The sequence below is a fragment of the Callithrix jacchus genome, chromosome 19, assembly GCF_049354715.1.
Source record: "Callithrix jacchus isolate 240 chromosome 19, calJac240_pri, whole genome shotgun sequence".
NCBI classification, from domain to species: domain Eukaryota; kingdom Metazoa; phylum Chordata; class Mammalia; order Primates; family Cebidae; genus Callithrix; species Callithrix jacchus.
Genome location: NC_133520.1, coordinates 22821101 through 22845754, shown reverse-complemented (window position 1 = coordinate 22845754; position 24654 = coordinate 22821101). Strand labels below are relative to the sequence as shown.

Sequence of the window (24654 nt, the reverse complement as noted above, 5' to 3'; positions counted from 1 at the left end):
GGATGTGATGGATTAAAATATGGCAGCCCAACATCAGCTTTCCCTCGGGTCTGGAATGCTACCGGCCCTGTTCAGAGCCCTGGCGGGCAGTGGCTCATGCCTGTAATCCCAGCACTCTGGGAGGCCCAGGTGGGTGGATCACCTGAGGTCAGGGGTTTGAGACCAGCCTAATCAACAAGGTGAAACCGAGTCTCTGCTAAAATATAAAAATTAGCCAGGTGTGGTGGCAGGCACCTGCAGTCCCAGCTACTCAGTAGGCTGAGGCAGGAGAACTGCTTGAACCTGGGAAGGCGCAAGTTGTAATGAGCGGAGATTGCGCCACTGCACTCCGGCCTGGGCAGTGGAACTATGCACTTGGTGATTATTTGATCAAAGCCTGTGTCCTGCACCCGGTTAGAAGCTGGTGAAGGAGCAAGATGCCTATCTTGCTATTCTCTAGCAACACCTGTCACAGGGCACACAGTGTTTGCTGATGTCTCCAAGTCAGACAGAAGAAAAAAGAAGGAAAGACTCTGTAGAAGAGACAACAAATGGCATTTCTCAGACCAGTCATGTTCCAGCTCTCGAAGGTTCCACCAGATCTCCCCCAGACAGCTGATACAGATCCTTAAGCATCTGGCTATCATGAACATTTTCAGTGGCCTCAACCTGTCTCTGCCTGCTTGTCTACCCTCCTGTGCAATGCTCAGGTTACCTTGTATAAAAGGGCACTTCTTCCTGGCTCTGCCAGGGGCCCCAGACCTGCTGCCCTTTGCTCTGGGTGCTGTCTCCGCCAATCACCGGTACGGTGCTGCCCAATGGTGCAATCACAGCATAAGCTTATAGGACAAGAGCCCCAGTGGAAGAACCCTTGACCAAAGCAATGCTTTACCCCAAAACTTAGGACTGAGAATGATGTGGCAGAAAGGCACCAGACCAAGGTGACGAGACTATCGACTCCATTTGTTAGCTGCACAGCTCAGGCAAGGCGCAGAATCGTTGGCTATGTACCTGAGCAAAAACTGAGCACCTGAGGCATACCGGGGTCCTCACCCAAACAGCAGCTGCAAAACAGGCCAAGCTACTGGCCCACCTAAGCCAGAGGGAATGAACTGACCTCACCCATATGCCTCCGGGTGCTCAAACCCTCGAAGAACAGAGCAACTCACAGGTCCACCCACCATCCTCCTCCCATCAAAATGCTGGAGGGCCCAGCTCATCCCTCCCAGGATGCCCCAGGCAAGAGGGCTAAAATACCAGGTATCTGACACTCAGAGAACAATACTCCCATACAAATGTAAAAGAAGGTATTTAAATTCAAGCAAGGTGCAAAAAGGCTTCTTTCTTTTTGGCCTTCACCAGCTCCGCCTACCAGACCAACTTCAAATTCTGAATTAAAACTCCGAAACCACCCTCAATCACAATTACAGAAAAACCAGTTACTTTTAATAGTTTCTTTCACTACCAAGTATACCAAAGGAAAGCCCAGAATGTTGTTATTGCTATTTTTTTCCTTTTTTCAGACAGGGTCTGGGTCTGGCTCTGTAGCCCAGGCTGGAGTGCAGTGGCACTATCTCAGCTCACAGCAATGAACCTCAACCGCCCAGGCTCAAGCAATCTTCCAGCTTCAGCCTCCCAAGTAGCTGGGACTACAGGCATGCAAAACCATGCCCTGCTAATCATTGCATTTTTTTGTGGAGACGGGGTTTCACCATGTTGGCCAGGCTGGTCTGGAACTCCTGAGCTAAAGTGATCTGCCCACCCCAAAAGTGCTGGGATTACAAGCGTCTACCACCGTGCCCCTGCCCCAGAATGTTAAACTTCATCAGGTTCAGGTTCCTCCATCCTGCCTCTCCCACAGCTAAGCCTCCTCCAACTCCTTCAACAGCAGTGTTGTTCTAGCCTCAACACACGGGCTGGATTTGGGTTTTCTGTTGTCTTTCCACCAGAACATGGTACTCTTTGCCCACCTGGTAAGGCCCATGGATGTTCCTTTCTCAGAAAGTCTCGCAAACCGCCAGGTGTGGTGGCTCATGCCTGTAACCCCAGCACTTTAGGAGGCTGAGGTGGGTGTATCACTTGAGCTCAGGAGTTTCAGACCAGCCTGGGCAACACAAGTGAGATTCCATCTCAAAAAACAGAAGAAAAACAAAAACGAAACAAACAAAAGGACTGAAAAGGAAACATACTGAAATAATTATCAAAACATATGAAAGGTAATTTGGAGTATAGTAACCCACGAGCTTTAAAATATTAAGTAACAAGATCTAGTACCACCTCTAATAACTACTGTGATTTTTGTAGCGATTAGAGTAAATGATATTTTGAGAAACTCCCAACTGTAAAGTGACATGAAAATATCTGCAATTACTACTGGTGACAAAAATCATAGGGACTACTAATATGCCTTTGCTTTGCTGCTTACATTTATGATTAGAGGAAATGATGAATTTTACTACAAGTTAGTGGAGATGGTGATAACTTTTTCTTATGTAAACCCACGGACCTCTTGAGTTCTATCTACCATTCCACAGACCGTGGATTAAGAACTTCTATACTAGGAGTGATAACAGGCTGCCTTATATATTGAAAAGAAGTTCTAGGTTCCTTAGTGGGAAACATGGCTCTTCAAATTGTAGGCCCTGTCTACTGCCTTATCCTCGGAGGATCTTTCTGCTCCACTTCTGTGAATTGACAACTCCTAATCCTAATCAAGCTTCCAAACTTAGCTGGGACATGTGGCGCACAACGCCTGGAGTACAGCTCCATCAGGTGGCATTCACCCCCACATACGACAATGTTTGTTTACCAGTCACTTCCCCTTTAACCAAACTGGAAATTCCCAAGGGTGGATTCTGTGTCTTTAGAACCTAACAGAGTGCTTAGCCCACCAAGTAAGTACTGTGTGCCATGTACGGACTTAGGTATGCCCTGAGGACACCAAGATGACAGACATATTGTGAAATAAGATATCAGAAGTATACCTGGCGCTTAGGTACCCACTCGGTAAACCTCGCCCGCACTCCCCTGTACTCTCTAAGTACTGAAAATCCACTGAGGGCTATCCAGTCATCCCTAAAACACATTACAGCTCACGGCAGGGAGGAAAATCAAGCTACCTCGACCCTGACACTAAGCTTGGGAATATGTTGGAAATGAGGAGGAACAGGGAAGGGGAGAACCGGAATTACTAGCACAAAGGCAGACCATCAGCAAACTGGAAGCTGCAAGCAGGAGCCCCTAAGAACTGGCAGTGGTCTTCAAGCCCAGCACCTCACAGAAGCCTCAGGAAACCTCAGAAGGGGATCTTCAATTGATCAAAAAGCCCATATGTAAAACTCAAACCAGACAGCTGCAAATACACCAAGAGAACGCATCTGTGAATCTGGAAAATTTGGGGAAAATGTTAAAGGACAAATTAGGTTCGAAGTGAATGCACTGTACAGAAATGACAACTCCGCATAGTTTCGCCTAATTAAAATACAAAATGAGGGTGAGCGTTGAAATGACGTGTTGAAATAATGGCCAAAAATAGGTTTAAAAAAAAATCTCGGGCGCCGTGGCTCACGCCTGTAATTCCAACACTTTGGGAGGCCGAGGCGGGTGGATCACCTGAGGTCAGGAGTTCGAGACCAGCCTGACCAACATGGTGAAACCCTGTCACAAAACAAAACAAAAATCCCCACATGCCAGTCGCCACCATCCACGTAGGACAAAAATCTTACAGAGTAAGATAGGTCAAAATCAGATTAGCCTAAAAAGACCATGCACAATTTCCCACCCCCCACCCCTGAGGCGAACGGCAATAATAAAACTCCACCACCCAACAAGGAGAGAAGCGGTTCCTAGTTTTCACAAAGCGAAAGGTAGCACCAGCTGCAGGCTGTATTTCCCGGGCTTTTCCTGCAACATCAGCAAAACCTTCCGGAAGGCTCTGCCGGGCCGCTCGGGAGAGGAGGGGCGGCCGCGGCCCACAGGCCCCAAGCGCCTCTCCGAGGGCCCGGGCCCGCTCGCTCCACTGGCCCGCCTTCCCCCAGACTTCCCGGACACAATTAAGCCGGGGCGCCGCGTCCCGCCCCGCCGCCGCACAGCGGCCCGCACCTGCACCATGATAGCCATCCGGAGCGAGTCCTTGGGGATGCTCTCGCTGCATTTCTTGCAAGAGGCGCGCCCGCTCTTGGCGTACTCGACTCGGTAGAGTTTATCAGAGGATTCCGCCATTATCTCCCAGCTGCCGCCGAAGCTCCGCCGCCCAACGCCAAGACCTGGAGACACGCCGCCGCCTCGCCGCCCTGCACGCGCTCACCCTGCCGCAGGCGCCTTAGCGCCCAGAACCGCCGTCTAGCACGTTTTGCCAACCCTCGCCGCTCCCCGATAGATTGCTGATGTCTGGCAGCGGGAACGCCCCCGGAGCTCACGTCCACGGGGCGGGGCTGGCGGCGCGCGCGCGCCCTGCTGGCCGAGGGGCGGAGTTTCCTGGGCGCCTCCGGTTGGAGTTCTGCGGGCAGCAGCCTGGGGTGCTGAGGCGGGGCTTGTTAGGTGGTCCGGGCGCCACCGCTTTAATCGCTCTAGCCCAGGAAGTCTTGTTCTCACAACTAAATTTATCCCCAGTCCCACCCCCCCACCCCCGCCTTTTTATTTTGAGACTGGGTCTCACTCTGAGTCTAACCGCAGTGGAGTGCAGTCGCGTGATCATGGCTCACTGCACTCTGTAACTCCTGGGCCCAGTGATCCTCCCACCTCAGCCTCCTGCGTAGCTGGGACTACAGGCGCACACCACCACAATTAACTAATTAAATTTTTGTTTGTTTGTTTTAGAGACAGGGTCTCACCAACTTGGCCAGCTGGTCTCAAACTCCTGGCTACAAGTGATCTTCGTGCCTCGGCTTCCCAAAGTGCTGGGATCACGGGTGTGAGCCACTGGGCCTGCCCCAAACTCGTTTTAATAGTGTGTCCACCCTCCCCTGAGGGCGGCTGGGTCCGGGAGGCGCAGGGCCCCTACAGGAATATGTTTGATCAGCCCAAGGTGGACCCTGCAGTTCGAGGCCAACCCGCCTGGCTTGGGCGGGCGTTCTAACCTGCGGTCCATAGACCGTTGGGACAAAATTACCAACTAAAACCTAGCATTTTCTTCATTTTGAATTTGACTGCAAATCCCAGGAGTATTAGCAGTACCTGTGACTTTGTGGGCAATAGTCATCACAGATTGTGTGTGTGTGTGTGTGTGTGTGTGTGTAAAGAAAGAGATGGGCAATCTCTCCATGTTTCCCAGGCTGGTCTGGAACCCCTGACCTCAAGCAATTCTCCTACCTCAGCCTCCCAAAATGCTGGGATTAGATTACAGGCATGTACAAAGAACCAGCTACGGTAGTTGAGACTCCCACCCAGGCGGACTGAAGGTATTGAGAGAGGCAGACACCCACATAGCCAACAGAGTGGATCTATCCTAGGGACCAACAGCCTGAGAGCCTGTGGGGCTGACAGCTCTCCAGGACTGAAGGCCCTGCAGAGATTCATCCACACAAATAAATGTGAGATTCATCCACACAGTTATTTGCTCTTTGACAGGTGATTCTTATTAATACACAAATGTTCTACATATACACATAACTCAGGAATATACCAGGAAGGCAGGTGTTACCTGGTTACCACTAATGACAAACCAAAAGCAACTTCCACCAGGGAGCCATGGGGGCAGGGTAAACTTAATGTTTCTCAACAGGCATGAGCCACTGCAGCTGGCCTAGATCTTGTTGTTTAATATAGGACTATACTTTAAAATATAGTTCATTAAAATTAGTTTCTTTTCTAATCCTATGCATTTTTTTTCATTTCATAGATTGTAACATGAGTGTGCTGTGTTTGAAAATATTCAGCTCTGCTGTAGGGGACAAGAAAAATAAGCGGATGAATGAAACTCATAAAAACTGTTAACCACAGAGAAGTAGTAGCTTTAAGAGTTAAGGATGTTGGGTAAGCAAGAATGCTGTGAGACGTAGGCCGAATCCTAAAAGTTAGTAATCAGTTAGATACGTCGAAGGTAGGGCTGGGAGTGGTGGCTCATGCGTAATCCTAGCACTTTGGGAGGCTGAGGTGGGCGTATCCCTTGAGCCCAGGAGTTCAAGACCAGCCTGAGCAACATGGCAAAAGCTCGTCCCTACAAAAGGTAGCTGGGCATGGTGGCAGGTGCCGATAGTACCAGCTATTCGGGAGGCTGAGGTGGGAGGATCACCTGAGCCCTGAAGGTTGAGGTTGTGGTGAACCGTGATAGTGCCACTGCACTCCAGCCTGGGTGACAGTGTGACCCTGTCTCAAAAAACAATTTTTTTGAAGGTAAACAGAATAAGTGGAAAACGTGATGGAACAAAGAAGAGTTTTACTTAGAGAATGATTAAGTCAAAAGGCGTGATCATGCCATCCTCTGGGTTGACAACTATATCATCCCCAAATGGCCACTCATTGGTGATAAATTTATGGTCTCATCCTGGCAGCCATATGCTCTGCCCCCAAAAATGCAGATAAAATTCATGTCTGTTCAGCAGGCTGATTGGTGAGCTGCAGCTGTGGCTGAGTGTGCTTGCCCCTGTGTCTCTCTGTAGAGCAGTGTGAGTTGCTTCAGGTACCCTCTGTTGAGCCGCAGTGAGCATCCTCAACTCTGGTTCTCAAAACCCCACCACCAGTGGGATGGCCTGATGCAGCAGAGAGAGGGAAACATATCATTATTGGCCAGGTGAGGTGGCTTATGCCTGTAATCCCAGCACTTTGGGAGACTGAAGTGGGTGGATCACCTGAGGTCAGGAGTTCAAGACCAGCCTGGCCAACATGGTGAAAACCCATCTCTACTAAAAATACAAAAATTAGCTGAGTGTGGTGGTGCACACCTGTAATCTCAGCTACTGGGGAGGCTAAGGCACAAGAATTGCTTGGACCTGGGAGGCAGAGGTTGCAGTGAGCCAAGATTGCACCACTGCACTCCAGCCTGGGCAACGGAGCAAGATTCTGTCTAAAAAGAAAAAGAAAAAGAAAAAAGATGCAAATATTGCCTAACTCTGGGTTCTGGTGGTATGGTCCACCCACCTTGCCCGTACCCTATCCTGTGTATGTTATCCAGCCCATTGAGTTCCTGCTGTAAGTGGTTTTAAATAGATTCAATAAACCCTGCAATTCAGGCATCATAATTTGGTCTGTGGGGCTTTCTGTTTTGTAACTTCTGGGATGGTTTGCCTGATAATGTATCTAGAAGCTACTATTGCATTAAGGTAGGTTTCTCCACAATATTTATTCTAGAAAGGAGTCCACAGGCTTCATGGACCACCAAAGGGGTCCTAGGCACACACACAGAAGGTTAAGAATTCCTGCCCTAGAACCTAAGAAATCCAGCTATCACCTACTGCCTTCTCAATATTTCGGTTTGAATGGCTTATGTGCATCTCTATTTATATTCAAAATTGCCCGCTGGGCATGGTGGCTCACGCCTGTAATCTAAGCACTTTGGAGGCCAAGGCGGGTGGATCACCTGAGGTCGCGAGTTCAAGACCAGCCTGACCAACATGGTGAAACCCCGTCTTTAAAAAAAAAAAAAAAATCAGAGTTTTAAATAGAGTAAAAAAAATATTAAAAAAAAAAAACTGCCCTAGTGTTTCCCATCTCAGGAAATGGCCCACCATTCTCTGCATTACTTAGGCCAAGTGCTTTGTAGTCAACTTGGCTCTTTTCTTTTTGGCCCCACATTCAATCCATCCCTGAATTCTAACTTCTTGACTCTGATCCTTTCTCATGGCCCAGCCACCATCCTTTTTGGTGGCTCTGAGACAGTCTCGAACCTGTTCTCTTCCATGCATGCCCTCCTGCAGTCTTTTATTCCCCATGAAAGCATGTGAGGTCCTTTTAGAACTCAACTAGTGTCAATTCCATGCTCAAAACCCTGCACAGGTTTCTTATCACACTTAGACTGAAATGCAAGTTTCTCCCCAAGGCCGGACTTGGTCGCTGGCTACTTCTCAGACTTGGTTGCTGCCTGCTCCCCAGGGCTCCCACTGCCCCAGCCACACAGAAGATCTCTATGTTTCTCAGGCTGGTCTTGAACACAAGCATTCGTCCTGCCAAAGTGCTGGGATTATAGGTGTGAGCCACTGCTTCCTGCCCTACTTTTAAGTTCTTTTTTGCACTTATTATCCTTCACAGCATATTTGATACATATATATATATATATGTTTACTGTCTGTCTTCCTCACCAGAATGTAAGCTCCATGAGGGCAGGAGCTTGTGTCTGTTTTGCTGCAATATCCTCAGTGCCTGGAATAGTGCCAAATACTCAACAATATCTGTTGAATGAATGACTGAATCCTACAGTTGGCCCTCCCTTTGCACAGCTCAACTGTCTAATTAATAATGTTACTTCAGACTTGTGTATAACTAACTTATACTGTGCACCAACAAGAACCTTAAATTCGAAATTCCCATGCTGAATTATAACCCCTATAGAATACCAGGCAAGGCTGGTGGCTATTGAGAATACCACCAGGACAGGGTTGTCTAAAGAATTACTTGATAATTCTTGTTAATAATACAAAAATGAAAAAAGAATGCCATCATTCAATTTACAAATAAATCTTACGTGGCTTCACATTCCAGTTTTTTTTTCTTTAAAACGAGTGAGCTGTGTCGAGGCAGGTTAAATACTTTATAGACAAGAGAAAAAAAAGAGCTGCCATAGAACCACTGTATTTGTCATCATCATCAACTTTATTTTTTATCTTTACCTTTTCTGTCGTTCTCCTCTTCGTATTTGACCCTGCTTTGGGCCTTGACAGCATCGTTTTTGCCACATCAGCTTTCCTTTCGCTGGATTTGCAGCATTCTGCTCTTGGTACTTTTCCTTCGGTCGAGGAGCCTGCAGTATGGTCACCCATGTCCCTCCCAGGTTCTTGGCATCGCTGCCAATGGACAGACCCGGATCGCCTTTGATTTGGGGGCAGTATTCAGAACACAAAGTGAAAGGCCAACGGAGGCCTTCGGGGGCAGTAGAATCCCTGAGTTTCTGTTTTATTTCTCTTTCTTTTTTATTTCTCTGTATCTCTTTTGATATAAGTTTTCATTTCTTTTTCATAAAGGGCTTGAACACTCCTGGCCATGTCTCCAATTTCCTTCTCTTTAAGCAAGTAAGGTTTTCCACCTTTCTCTGCCTGTTAATGAACATTCTGAGAAGATGAATGAAGTGTCTGGTTGCTTCTCCTGTATGCTGGCAAGTGTGTGCAGGATGCCTGTGATGGGATCCTGGGATCCCATCCCTGGGATCACTGGGCTCTCCTTGCCCAGATTTAGTTATTTCTGCTCAGTGACACACAGATTCACTCAATGTCCATTCGGCCCTCACTTACCTTGGCAGTGTCTCTAGGTAGGTATTTTTTTCCACCTTCTTTTCACAGCTGTTGAGGTAGGTATTTTTAAAACTGGTTTTCAGATAACAACATGAACCTGGAAAGGTCTAATGTGGTCAGGTGCAGTGGCTCACACCTGTAATCCCAGCACATGGGGAGGTTGAGACAGGAGGACCGCTTCAAGACAGGAGTTCAAGACCTCTCTGGGGTCTAGTTTTGAGATGACCATATAGTGAGACTGAGACCTTATCTATTTATTTCGAGCAGGGTCTCACACTGTCACCCAGGCTGGAGTGCAGTGGCTTGATTATGCAGCCTCTACCTCCCTGGGCTCAGGTGATCTTCCAGAGTAGCTGAGACTACAGGTGCATGCCACCACATTAGCCTAATTTTTTTGTATTTTTTGTAGAGACAGGGTTTTACCATGTTGCGCAGGTTGGTCTTGAACATCTGCCTTGGCCTCCCAAGGTTCTAGGACTATAGGCACAAGTCACCATGCCTGGCCCAAGAGTCCATCTCTATTTAAAAATAATAAATTTTTAAAAATTTAAAAAAGAAAGTTCTGGTGAATTGCTCATACTTTGGTCATTAGACCTTGTCTGCAGCCTCACCACCTGACCATTCCCCTTACTGGCATGGCCCTTACCATCTCATCTGTCATCTAACCGTCATCCTTTCCCTCTTCCAACCCATCCATTGTTAAATTTCTATTTCTTTTCTTTTTTTATTTTTGGATGGAGTCTTGCTCTGTCGCCCAGGCTGGAATACAGTGGTGTGATCTCAGCTTACTGTAACCTCTGCTTCCTGAGTTCAAGCAATTCTCCCACCTCAGCCTCCTGAGTAGCTGGGATTACAGGCATGTACAACCATTCCTGAAATTTTTGTTATTGTTGTTAGATGGAGTCTCACTCTGTCTCCAGGCTGGAGTGTAGTGGTGTGATCTTGGCTCACTGCAACCTCTGCCTCTTGGGTTCAAGTGATTCTCCTGCCTCAGCCTCCCGAGTAACTGGGACTATAGGCGTTCGCCACCACGCCCAGCTAATTTTTGTATTTTTAGTAGAGATGGGGTTTCACCATGTTGGCCAGGATGGTCCCCATCTCTTGACCTCATGATCCACCTGCCTCGGCCTCCCAAAGTGCTGGGATTACAGGCATGAGCTACTGTGCCCAGCCTTAGTTTTTGTATTTTTAGTAGAGGCAGGGTTTTGCCATGTTGTCCAGACTGGTCTCCAACTCCTGACCTGAAGTGATCCGCCCTCCTTGGCTTCCCAAAGTGCTAGGACTACAGGTGTGAGCCACCGCACCTAAAGTTCTATTTCTTAAAAATAAATTTGATCATGACTTCTACTTTATTTAAAGCCCTCTATTGAACTCCTGTAATAAACTTAATAGTGATATATGATAGAAACTTAGCTTGAAAGAAGATAAACCAAAAGGGAAATGCATTGGAAGGATACCAAGGTATCTCATAGAATAGAAAGAAGAGACAAAAAATTACGGGAAGAACTAAACTAAAATGCAGATGGACTATAGAGATGCCTTCCCCTGTTTGCAGAGCCTCCCTCTAAGCTGATCTCTTCCCAGGCTCCCTGCTCTCTGGGCTGATGGCCCTGCTGCCTCCTTGGCCCTTCCTTATGCTACAGTCAGCTGCATTCAGAGCTGGCCCCTTTGCTAGTTTCACCTCTTCCTTGGCAGAAACTATGCTTACTCATTTTTTTTTTCTCTTGATGCCTGACATTTCATTGACCCTCAAACAATATGTGTTTAATTAAATCCCTGTTTTTCAAGCATCCTCAGTTTTCTCTGAATTTTGTAGGTGTCTATGGCTCCCAGTGTCTATTACCCCAAAATAAACCTCAGTTCCTAGCATGGTGGGTGGCAGAGGGGCTCAGCAGGAGCAAGGAAATGTGACCTCACAGGCTTGCTGTCTCTTGGGAGCCCCCCCTCCAGAAGTCCCTCATGGAACTCCAGAGCTCAGATACTGCTGTCCTGGGGTGTGTGTGAGAGAGACAGAGAAAGAGAGACTGAACTTTCTTGTGGTTTCTCTTTGATAAAAGTAAACAAACAAACAAACAAAAATTTAAAGAACACAGGCAAAAGTGAAAACCTTCTTCCCCTCAATCCCTCTCCATCCCCATACCCTGGCATCACTTTTCCCTGTTTATAGTTTGGCTTCTTTCCTGCTGGATTCCTTCTCTCTCTCCACACACACACATGCACACAAACAGAATTTGAGATCACATTATGTACATATTGTGCCTTGAGTTTTTTTTCTTTAACATCTCAGAGATACCTATTCCTGTCAGCATATGGGACACTTCATTCCTTTTAACAGCTGTATGCCAATTCATAATATAGGTGAACCATACTTGTATTAATTTGATGGGGTTTTTTGAGGAATTACATTTATTTCATCTAGACTGTTTTCATATTTCCTTTTTCTTTTCATTGATTTTGAATCCATTTGAATTCTTGGTTCCAAATGGCTGTAAGACAGGTGATTTCTTAGTTTGCCCAAGCTTTGCATAGAGAGGACAGACACTGGGGGCCATACCTGTGTAGCAGATGAAACTGAATGTCCATCGTAGAGGCTGGCCTGGGCCAGTCTCCACTGCTGGCTTCAGGGGCACAGGCTTAGGTGCAGGTCTGGGGAGGAGCTCTTAGACTGGCACAGCCTCCCTCTCTGGGGCAGTGTGCCCCTGGGCATTATGAGGCTGTTGGTTCCTCCCAGTGGACCAGGAACCTTGCTCTGCACTGTCTCTGTACCTTGATTTTATCTTCCTGGCTTGCTGGGGTGCCTTGGAGTTCTCAGGGAAGAAGGAGGGGACAACTGGAAGCAAAATGTAGAATGGGAAAGCCAAACTTCTTAGTAGCAAAACTTTCCTGGTTCCAGGAGGTAAAAACAACAGAACGGTCCTGGCCCATGAAGCAGGGCAGAGGGCAGCCAGGGCAGCCCACCCACTACCTTCACTGGTGTCTGCAGTAGGTAAATCATATTTAGGTCTGTGATTTCTGGAGGTTGGATATTCACCTCTGCTTCTTCCTCACCCTGTCTCCTCTCAGTGCAGCCCTCCTTGGACTAGACATCCAGTAAACACTACGTAAGTACTTACTGAGCTGGGTGGATTTTCCATTCATGGTTCCCTGAGGCACAAGCAGAGGTGGTAGGTCTGGGTCCTCTCTGGTCTGAGGGAGGAGACCCTTTTACAAAGGGCAGGCAGGTGGTTCTGAGAGGAGGAGCTGTGGGCAGTGCTGGCTGGGCTGCTCAGGTAACTGCAGGGGGTCTGGGCCTGGAGCTCCCCAGGCAGTCCCCACTGAATGGTCAGGTTGCCTCAGATAGCCAAGCACTTTGTGGGCAGAGATCCCTTAAGGTGCCCTGACCCTCCCTCTGCCACAGTGAGTCTTGGGCATGGGGATGCTCCCCTCTCTACTTGGGGAAGGGGCCGTCCTACTTATATTCCCCTCCACTCACATGGAAATGAGTTTGGATTCTCTGAGCATACACCAGCTGGCTAGGGGGTAGGCAGCCCAGAAGGCTGCTGGCTGGGGAAGGAAGGAGAAAGGAGAAGGAAGGGAAGGAACCAGGCCAAGACGAAAAATTTCCAGTGTTCTCCTGGGCAGAGCAATAGCGGGGTCCCTGAGTGCTCCCCACACATCATCGTTGTGCCTGCTGGTAGGCTCAGCTGGGAGCCGTGTCCACTCAGGCAAACCCGTTCTCCAAGGACCGTAGTCCACAGGGTGCGAACCACTTAACTGGCCATAGCAAGGTTGTTGGGTGTTGGACTGCTCTGTGCCCTTGGAGAGGTCCTCCAGGACTTCTAGGCCAATCTTTTTATGGGGTGCGGGGACTGGAACTGAGGCCCAGAGATGGGATAGGGCCTGCCGTTCCTGGTAGAAGACCACAAGTCTGGCTTGTCCGCAGCTGGGTTCTCCCCGTGGAGTTGCTCTGGAGCAGGTGGAGCAGGTTCCCCCAAAAGCTCCGTTCTAGCTCGGGAAAGCCAGGAAGGCGAAAATGTCTGCGAGGGGCGGAAAAGGAGCGGGGTGGGGTCAGCGCTGGCTCCGCCTCCTGGCTCTGGGTCTGCCTGCGGCCGGGTGCTGGCTCAGTCTCGGCTGATTGCCTCTGTCGCTCCCGCGGCAGTGGGTTGACGCCTCCTCTGCCCGGACGTGCAGCCCCCAGCGCACCGCGCGCCGGCGTCCCTGGCCCGCCGGCTAGGTCCGGACTCCTGCTGCGGCTACTGCTGCTGCTCTGAGTGGCCGCCGCCTCCGCCCGAGGCCACCTGAGGAGCGGACCCAACATCTTAGTGGTCTTGGAAGGCAGGCGGCGCCGCGCGGCGGGTCGAGCACAGGATCGGACGCTGCGCGGGGCGGGTGTGAAGTGTGCTGCACCCGGAGGGAGTACGTGCGCGCGGCTCTGCGGGTCCGGGGCTGTCCCCGCGTGGAGCTTGTGGGTCTGAATGAGTGTGTGTGAATGTGCGCGCTGGCAAGCCAGAGCCGGCTGTAACGCTGCCGCGAGCGAGCGGCCAGGGCTGGAGCCCCGGCTAAGTCGCTCCCATTCCCTGGCAGCTGGGAGCCGCAAAGCCCGGGCGCCAGAGGAGGGGTCGGGCCCCTCTCTCGACCCCAAGCCACTCTGGGTCCTCTGGCGCGGGGGCTTCGGCGCAGGACCCTTTCCCCACCCGGAGCCCCAACCCCGGTCCCCTCCTCTTGAGCTGCGGGCTCTGCTGGCGCGCGGGGCGCAGGCTGGGCCCGTGAAGGGGGCGCGGACCCCTTGCCGCCGCCGCCGCCGCCGCCGCGCTTCGGCAGCGGGAACAAAGACCCGATCGCCTGCCGCCGCCCCCGCTCCGGCCCGGAGCGCGGGCCAGACAAGATCATTCCATCTACTTTGTGCCAAGGCCACCTCTGTCCTGCAATCTGGCTATGAGTTATTTGGCTAAATCCAGAACCTACTGGCAGTAAATGCCACTTGTCCTCCTGGATATGGATTACTGGGCCAGGAGGTCTAACAGTGACCAGCACACAGTAGGCACTCAATCAGTATTCCCTGAGTTGGAATGATGAATAGATGCACACTCACCCCTCTTCTGCATAAAGATGAAGAGGTCATCCAGGAACTCTTCTTTCTTTTCAGGATCACTGTCCAGTTCATACAGCTTGGCAAAATCTCGAAAGATCTCTCTTCCCCCGCCTCCCTCCATCTGCATCATCACTCCAGGCTAAACCACCGTTCTGCTTGAGCTGCTCATCCAGACTCCAGTTCGGCTACCCTGCTGTGGAGACAAAAGGTGAGGCCTTGGAAGCATCTTTGGTATGGTCTTCTTTAGACTGCTGTCCATGTGGTGGGAGCCCTGGTGCTGGAAGTAGATTGGACATGGGTGCCGCTCTGGGAACTTGGCGAGCTACTTGCTGCACATGAGAATATTTTGAAGCAGCCTGGGTTTCTTTCTCGGCCACCCCTGCAACTTCATCATCCCCATCCTGATCCTCCAAACCTCCTTCCTCTTCCTCAGGCTCTGAGTTCACGTTGCCCCGTTCAAAACCTTGGGCCACTGCTGTGGTGGCTGGAACTCTGGCTAAGGGACCCAAGGGAGTGCTGCCAGAAGGCCTCCCAGGTGTGGCAGAAAGGAGAGCTGGCTGTGTGACCAGCTTTGGGGCGTGCAAGAGCTGGGCTTCTCTCAACTGCTGGCCCTGCTTCTCTCTGGCATCCATCTACAGAGGAGCCAGGTGTGGCTGCTTCTGTTGCTGCTGCTGCTGCGAGTGGCTCCATTACTGCCTCAAGCTCCACCCACGGAGAGGCATGACTCTGAACCTGGGCACAGCGCACCAGGCACACTGGGTCTAAACCTGTGCCGGGCACTCCAGGTTTTCGGGTGGTGGAGGAGGCGGCCACTCAGGCCCCGGCGCGGCAGCAGCATCTCAGACTCCTCCGCAGCCAGGGGCCACAGCCGGGGCTGAGTTTTCATATTTCACATGTGATATAGAAATACATCTTTTGTAAAAGGCTTAGATCTGTGTTGTCTGATACAGTAGCCACTAGCCGCATGGGACTATTGAGCACTTGAAATGTGGCTAGTTTGAATGGAGATGTGCTGTAAGTAAAATGCACATTGGAGTTTGAAATCTCATTAATAATTTGTTTATACTGATGACATGTTGAAATGATAATATTTTGGGATGGATGTTGGGTTAAAAATAGATTATTAAAATTAATTTTACATGTGTGAGACACCGCACCCAGCCAATTTTACCATTTCTTTTTACTTTTTAAATGTGGCTAATGTAAAATTTTAAATTACATGTGTGCTTTGTATTATATTTCTTTGGGATGAGCTGATTTAGATAATACAAAAGTATACAGAACAAAAGATGAAAGTTTTACTTCATTATCCACCTGTGCCTCCATTCCTGAGTTATCACTTATTTTTATTTATTTTTTTATACTATGTGTATTTAAGGCTATATTCTTTTTCCTGAGTATGACTTTGGTGACATTCTTCAGATTTTGTCTGCATATGGTGCTTTTGTTTGTTTTTGAAAAAGATCATTATTTTCCATAAGTACGTTAATTACAAATAAAGTTACTTGTACTTAAGTAATGTATGACTAACTTTTGATTATTAAAATAAAGACAGTGAGCTCTTCCTGTTTCTCCTTAACCACAATCATTTTCCAGTGCTCATTATTTTGGATTTTGGATATTGGCATTGTTACCTACCCACTTGAGGCTAGAAATAAAAACGCTAATATCTGAATAACAGAAATCCTAAAAAGAGAAAAATATTAATGCAGAAAAGGAAATATTTCAAGAAATAATTGAGATACATTTCTCAAAATTAAAAAAAAAGAGAGAGAAAGACCTTTGATTGGAAGGGCTATAAAAATTCAGACAGAAAAGAAAAGAAAAAACCCACCCACAGACTCATTAGCATCACAAAAATTTCAAAGATAAAGAGAAAATTATAAAAACTTACAGAGGAAAGTACAGATTGCAGTGAGGAACGAATCAATTTGACATCAGATTTTTCAACAGCAAAATTGTGTAGTATTGATGAGAAGAAATTCAGAGATGTATTCCAAAATATATCTTTTATAGGAGAAGAAAAAGGCATCAACTGGCTAGGTTCCATGGCTCACACCTGTAATTCCAGCACTTTGGGAGGGTGAGGCGGGCAGATCACGAGGTCAGGAGTTCAAAACCAGCCTGGCAAACATTGTAAAACCCCGTCTCTACTAAAAATACAAAAATTAGCTGGGCATGAAATCAAGTGTCTGTAATCCCAGCTACTCGGGAGGATGGGGCAGGAGAATCACTTGAACCTGGGAGGTGGAGGTTGCAGTGAGCAGAGATCATGCCACTGCACTCCAGCCTAGGTGACAGAGCAAGACTCCATCTCAAAAAAATAATAATAAAAATAAGTACATAATAAAAAAAGAAAATATACAAATAACGTATAAGTGCATGTAAAGAGCTTAACACCATAAATCAGCAGAGAAATGCAAATTAAAACCATGCTGAGATACTATTTCATACCTGCTAGAATGGCTAAAATTAAAAAGACTGACAATATTAAGTGTTCATGAGGTTGTGGAGGAATTAAAGCTCTCTTCTGCATTGTTGGTAGAATTATGAAGTGGAACAACTACTTTGGAGAACAGTTGGCTGCCTTTTTTTTTTGAAACAGAGTTGTGCTCTGTTTCCCAGGCTGAAGTGCTGTGGTGGGATCTTGCCTCACTGCAACCTCTACCTCCCTGGTTCAAGCCTTTCTCCCACCTCAGCCTCCAGAGTAGCTAGGACTACAGGTGTGTGCCACCATGCCTGATTAGTTCTTGTATTTTTTTGTAGAGATGGGGTTTTGCCATGTTGCCTAGGTGTTTTGCCATGTTGCCTCCAACTCCTGGGCTCAAGTGATATGTCCTCCGCAGCCTCCCAAAGGGTTGGGTTTACAGGAGTGAACAACCATGCCTGGCCTGGCTGCTTATAAAGTTGTATGTATATCTATTCCATCATCCAGGAATTCCATTCCTAGGTACTTAAGAGTACTTATGAAAATATATTCCATGTAAAGACTGTAAAGAGTGACTGGGTGAGATGACTCATGCCTGTAATCCCAGCACTTCGGGAGGCTGAGGCGGGCAGATCACTTGAGGCCAGAAGTTTGAGACTAGCCTGGTCAACATGGTGAAACCTCGTCTCTACTAAAAATACAAAAATTACTTGGGTGTGGTGGCGGGCGTCTCTAATCCCAGCTATTTGGGAGGCTAAAACAGGAGAATCACTTAAATCAGGGAGGCAGAGGTTGCAGTGAGCCAAGATCACGCCACTGCACTCCAACCTGGGTGACAGACTAAGACTCTGTCTCAAAAAAAAAAAATGCTGTAAAGAATCATAGCAACTTCATTTATGGGAGCCAAAAACTTAAAACAACCCAAATATTCATCAAAAGGATAGTGGATAAGCACACTGTACAGTCTCACAGTGGACTACACCTCAGCAATAAAAAGGAATGAGCTACTGATATATGCCACAACATGGACAGATACCACAAACTTTATGTTGAGTAAAAGCAGCCAAATACAAAACATTAATACTGAATGACTCTAGCGATAGAATCCAGACAGTATTTGGGGGTGCAGGGAGAGAATTTCTATAAGAAAGGGCATGTGGTAACTTTCTGGGGCAATGGAAATATTCTATATCTTGTTTTGCATTGTAATAACTTAGGTTTTACAATTGTTAGGAGTCACCAAACTGAACACTTAAGATCTGTGTATTTTATTGTAGTAAATTTTACTCTGATGTCTTAAAAAAAAATCATGCTTCTCTTAAAAAAACAGAGATAATTGAAAAAAAAGTAAATGCCCAGAACTGAACAATATTGAAAACATTTTGTTTCAAACTTTTGGGACGAAGCAAAAATGGTCCTTTAAGGGCAATTTGCAGTCTTACTTAGAAAAGAAGAAAGCCTCAAAATGAGTGAGCTAATGTCCATAGCTAAGAAGTAGTAAGAAACAGGCCGGGTGCGGTGGCTCAGGCCTGTAATCCCAGCACTTTGGGAGGCCGAGGCAGGTGGATCACCTGAGGTCAGGAGTTTAAGACCAGCCGGGCTAACATGGTGAAAACCCATCTCTACTAAAAATTATAAAAATTAGCCAGGCATGATGGTGCGTGCCTGTAATCCCAGCTACTGGGGAGGCTGAGGCAGGAGAATCACTTGAACCTCGGAGGCAGAGGTTGCAGTGAGTTGAGATCATGTCACTGTACTCCAGCCTGGGCTCCACCTCAAAAAAAAGAGAAAAAAGAAGTTATAAGGAACAATAGAATTAACCTAAAGAAAGTATAAGAACAGATATAATATAAATAAGAGCAGGTATCAGTGAAATTAAGAAATGAAGGTAAAATATAAAAGATTAAAAGTTACTTTTTAAAAATGTATTTTAATTTTAGTAAAATGCACATATAATTGGCCATCTCTTACATTTAGAACTTTGATCCATTTTATTTATTTATTTTTTTTTAAGAAGCATGGTCTCTGTCTGTTTCCCAGGCTGGAGTGCAGTGGCTATTCACAGGCATGATCATAGTTCTCTGTAGGCTCAAACTCCTAGGCTCAAGCGATCCTCTCACTTCAGCCTCTTGAGTATCTGGGACTACAGACACACACCCTTGCATTTGTTACTTTTTAGTTAATTTTTGTATTAAAAAAAATTTGGAGCCAAGTGTGGGGGCTCACACCTGTAGTCCCAGAACTTTGGGAGGCTGAGACAGGAGATTGCTTGAGGCCAGGAGTTTGAGACCAATCTGGGCAACATAGTAAGACCCCATCTCTACAAAAAATGAAAGATAAAATTTAGCCAGGTGTGGTAGCTCATGCCTGTAGTCCCAGCTACTTGGGAGACTGAGGCAGGAGGATGACTTGAGGAATTTGAGGGTGCAGTGAGCTATGATGGAGCCACTGCACTCCAGCCTGGGCAACAGAACAAGTACTTGCCTCATTCCAAAAAAATAAAGAAAAAGGAAAGAAACAATAAGAAGTGATGTTTTTAGGTTGGGTGTGGTGTCTCATGTCTAATCCCAACACTTTGGGAGGCAGAAGCAGGAGGATAACTTGAGCCCAGGAGTTCTGGATCAGGCTGGGCAACATGCATGACCCTGGCTCCACATATACACACACACAAAACTCACTAGAAACGCTTGATGAAGGTAAGGGTCCAACTTCATTCTTTTGCATGTGGAGATCCAGTTTTCTCAACACCATCTGTGAAAGAGACTGTCCTTTCCCCACTGAACGATCTTAGCATCCTTGTTGAAATCATTTGACCATATATGTGAGAATTTATTTCTGAGCTCACTATTCTGATCCATTGGTCTATGTTTTTCTTTATGCCAATACCACATTATAGTAAGTTTTGAAATCAGAAAGTGTGAGACTGCCAACCTTATTCTTCCTTTACAAAGTTGATTTGTCTTGGTTTGGTTTTATGTTTTGTCAAGATTGGACAGGAGTAGAAAGAAGAGAGACACGCCATTCTGACTGCTGGTGTATGTGTGTGTGGGGTGGTGGCGGGGCGTCTAAAGCTGCGCACCAGGGATTCCCTATTAAGCACATAAGGCAGAAGCTGCACAGAAGAGCTGGGCTCCCATTCCACACCCAGAGACAAGTCCACACCTAGGGACAGATTTTCATGGACAGCTCTCGGTGTCCGCAACAGTTATAGCTTACGTTATTCTTCTTCCTCAGGACTAAATGACCATTGCAATCCAACAAATCAGATCTTTAAAGGTAGGGAAGCTTTTTTTTCTATCATTGATTTGACTATTTGCTTCGCTCCATTTTTAGAAATACCCTCCCAACTTCATAATGTTCTGTTTATCTCTTTCACTTTTTGCAAGTTAGTGAGAAGCTGTCTCAGCTCAATTTCCCAGGTCACTGATGAGAGCTTCTGCTGTGCCCATCTTTCATTAGATTAAAAAATTTTAGCCATTACCTGTTTTACTTTCTGGCATCTTGAGCTGATGTTTAATGAATGCAACATAGTCTAGAAATTATTGCTGTCTTAATGATGTGTCTTTAAATTTTAGATTTTGTCCGTTCTGCTGAGTTTGGTGTAGTAAGACCCTTCCATAACGTGGTGTTCCAAAACGCAAACAGTAAGATGTGGGGTTGTGTGATTGTGAGGTTAGTGGTTAGTGAGAGGACTGCTCTGAGCCTCCAACTATAGCTGCTTCTCGGGATGTGGCTGTGGGTCCAAACTCATCCTGGTCATGGCTGTGGTTTGATACTCCCTGGTAGCAATTGTCCACCCCAGCTTACATATTGATGGGTTCAGTCTGAGGTCCTATGGCTGTCTGGGATTTATGGAAAGCAGCAGCATTTCCAGGAATCTCCCCTGCTTGTGGCCTGATCCAGGAAAAGTAGATCTAGAGAACTGTTGAGACAAGAAGGACCCTACTTCTTCCTCCCACTTCTGAAGAGGGTCACGTGCTATTTCCCTACCTAGATGTGCTCTCCTCCATTCTCTCCTCCCTATCTGCTCCAAAGATAAGTAAGATTTATCTTGCTCCTATTGAAAATGAGGCGTAGGGGAGGAAGGATGCCATCGCCAGTCACCTTAACACTGAATCTGAGCTCACTGCGTTTATTGTAGATGTCTGTCACAGTGTTGATGGTCGTCAGCCATTCCGTGGTTCTTGTTTATCTGCTCATTTGTGTATTTGAGATATCTAGATACCCATCTCCTGCTTTCTATCCACAGCTGTGTCTGGTGACTTTGTGAGTGGGGAGGTGAGCATGGATGTGTGCTCCTGTGATGGCGGTGCCGGTGGATTGTCTCTGGCTGTGGGAGTCCATCTTCCCCAGGGGTCAGTAGCAGCCTGGAGCCACAGAGCCTTCCCCATCCCCACAAAGGCTGTGCCCACACCACCTTGACAGATGCCGGGACCTCCTCCTCCTTCTCTTAGCTGTTGCCTGGGTTTGCAGTTTCCTTACTCACTGCTGACTCTGCAGCAGGCCCCTTCTGGGCTGCTATCTGGGAGTCTTCTCCGTACACCTAACCCTGTGTGCTGTCTATCCTCCAGGGTTCCTGATATACAGGTCCATTGCAGACTGTGAGGCCTGGGATTCCATCTTTGGGCCTCACAGGACCTAACGTGAATTCCCCGGCACTAACTAGATATTTCCCCACCCATTAGGAAAGGCTCCTGGCCAGCCAGTTCCCCAATCAGCTGTACCCCACCCATCTAGACCCCAACTTAATGGGTTTCACCTTCCTGACAGCTGGGCAAAAGATTCAAACAAGCCAATCACATCCTCATGTGGGATCCAAGGGTCACCCCACCTTCTTGTTGCTATGAGGCCTGCCTCCCACAGTCCCTGCTGGCTCCCTCTGCTCCCCACTGCAGCCCCCGTGTGTCCCTGCAGCGTGGGTGGTGTCCTTCTCCCCCAGACGTCGAGCATTAAGCTGCTGCCAGACTCTTCTGTCCAGTGTCAGGTACCATGTCTCCTGCCATCGCATGCTATTGGTGGCGGAGATTGCTCTCCACCATCAGGGTGAATAGGAGGTGACCTGAATGCACTGATGGCACACTTTCCTGTATACTTTTCCTGTACTATTATGGATACGTTAGTTTACTTTAAAATATTTCTTCTCCGATTTCATGGGATTTGGGACGAGAGGGGTGTTAAATGACATGTGCTCAGTCTATCTTCCCAAAAGTACTTGGCTTAAAAAAAATTGAATTGTTTAGATTGTTTCCTTTCTTTTCTTTTTTTTTTTTTTTGCTCTTAGAAAATGTGAAAAATAGGCTGAGCACAGTGGCTCACGCCTGTAATCCCAGCACTTTGGGAAGCCTGAGTAGGCGGATCATTGACATCAGGAGTTTGAGACCAGCCTGGCCAACAAACCTCGTCTCTACTAAAAATACAAAAATTAGCTGAGCGCAGTGGCGCGCGTCTGTAATCCTAGCTACTCTGGAGGCTGAGGCAGGAGAATTGCTTGAACCCCAGAGGTGGAGGTTGCAGTAAGCCGAGATCGTGACACTGCATTCCAGCCTGGCAGCAGAGTAAAACTCTGTCTCACACACACACAAAAAATTAAAAAATAATGCTGTCATTTTCACCCTTCTACATTTGTCTTTGTACACCTCTGCAATGATTTCTTTGAGATGGATTCCTAGAAGTTGGGTTGCTGATGAACTGTGTACATTTAAAATCTTTAGAAATTCTGGCAAATTGCGCTTTGGAAAGGCTGTACCCTTTAAACATCCACAGGAACACACCTGGGATTACAGGTGTAAGACTAACAACATTCATAGCTGTGAACATGTGAGGAAATGCACAATCATTTGAATTTTGAGAAGCAAATGATTTGCTGCTTTTATTTTATTTTTTTGAGACAGAGTCTCACTCTGTTACCCAAGCTGGAGTATGGTGGTACCATCCTGGCTCACTGCAGCCTCCACCTCCACGTTCAAGCAATTCTCCTGCCTCTGCCTCCTAAGTAGCTGGGATTACTGGTGGGTGCCACCATGCCTGGCCTATTTTATTTTTTTGAGACAGGTTTTCACTTTGTCGCCCAACCTGGGGTGCAGTGGTGCCAATGTGGCTCACTGCAGCCTTGACCTCCAGGACTCAAGCGATCCTCCCTCCTCAGACCCCAAGTAGCTGGGACTACAGGCACTCACCACCATGCCTGGCTAATTTTTGTATTTTTTGTAGAGGCGGGGTTTTGCCATGTTGCCCAGCTGGTTTTGAACTCCTGGGCTCAAGTGATCTGCCCACCTTGGCCTCCCAAAGGGCTGGGATAACAGGCATGAGCTTGTGCGTCTGGCTGATTTTCTAATTTTATTTGTAATAATGTTATTGAAGAATAACATACATACAGTGACATATGTGTACCTGGGGTGTGCAATTTGATGAATTGTTTACTGAGGGATCCACCCACATGACCACCAGCCAGGTCAGGATGTAGAACACTTCCAGCTCTTCACAAGCATCCTCCCCAGCGGTTACCTCCCACCAGTCACAGTTCTGACTTCTATTGTTATAGTTTTGCTTGCTTTTGAGCTCTTTATGAGTGGAATTATAAATGAGGTGATCTTTTGGGTGAGTCAGTGAATGAGTGGTGAGTGAATGTGAAGGCCTAGGGCATTACTATACCCTACTGTAGAGTTTATGAACATTGTATGCTTTAGGCTATAGTAGATATATTTTTCAAATATTTTTCTTTCTTCAATAATAAATTAACTTAGTTTACTGTAACTTTTACTTTATAAACTTTTTAATACTTTAAACATTTTGACTTTTGTAATAGCACGATTAAAACACAAACAGTGTATCAGCTGTACAACAAAATTTCTTCCTTTATATCCTTATTCTATAAGCTTTTCCTACTTAAAAATACTTCATTTTTTTCACTTTTTGAAAAAAAAAAAAGAAAAAACAAAAAAAGTGAGGTGATCTTTTGTGCTTTTGCTCAGTATTATGAATGTGAGGCTCACCCATATGGTTTCTGGTCACCCAGGTTGGAGTGCAGTTTGCTTGTGGGTGCAGTTGGTTCATCTTCATTGCTACGTACTATTTCTTTGGGTGAGCAGACATCAATTTACTTTCCATTCTTTTGTTGATAGATGTTTGGGCTATTTTTAGGATTTTTTTTTTTTTTTTTTTTGCCCATTTCAGGCTTTTTGGCTGTCCGTTTAAAGGTACATACCTTTTGGTTCTCCTTCATGTCAGTTTTGGTTAGATGTTCACTTGGGATTGGGATTACTGAGTCATAGGGTTTGTGAATGTTTAGCTTTGGTAGACTCTGCCAAAGAGTTTTCCAAGATGGTTTTATCAAGTCACACCTTCAAGAGCAAAATATGAGAGTTCTAGTCATTCCACAATTGATACTTAATATTATTGTATTCTCAGTTATATTTTTATTTCTTTCTTCTGATTTTTTTAGAAACAAGGTCTCAGTCTGTCACCTAGGCTGAATGCAGTGGTACAGTCATAGCTCACTGCAGCCTTGAACTCCTGGGCTCAAGTGATTCTCCTGCCCCAGGCTCCTGAGTACCACAGGACTGGCTCATGCCATCATGCCCAGCTAGTTTTTTTCTTTTACTCTAGTGATGAGGTCTTACTCTGTTGCCTGCGTTGGTCTCAATCTTCTGGCCTAGGGCAATCCTCTTGCCTTGGTCTCCCATAAGTGGTGGGATTACAGGTATGAGCCACCATGCCTGGCCTGTATTATCAGTTTGTAGTGTGTGTTTTCTTTTTTAAGATGTTTTTTAGACAAATATCCCCAGGGTGTGGTTTTT

General features: G+C 46.9%; 1 protein-coding gene across 1 annotated transcript in view; it reads right to left on the bottom strand.

Moving 5' to 3' along the window:
* Positions 1 to 4373, bottom strand: part of PARP1 (poly(ADP-ribose) polymerase 1) — a 48385-nt gene extending 44012 nt beyond the window's left edge. Inside the window, exon 1 of the mRNA XM_002760578.7 lies at positions 4081 to 4373. Coding sequence (XP_002760624.2) covers positions 4081 to 4200 — 120 coding nt within the window. The 5' untranslated portion in view covers positions 4201 to 4373. The remainder of the gene's footprint in view (positions 1 to 4080) is intronic.
* Positions 4374 to 24654: the final 20281 nt, after the last annotated feature.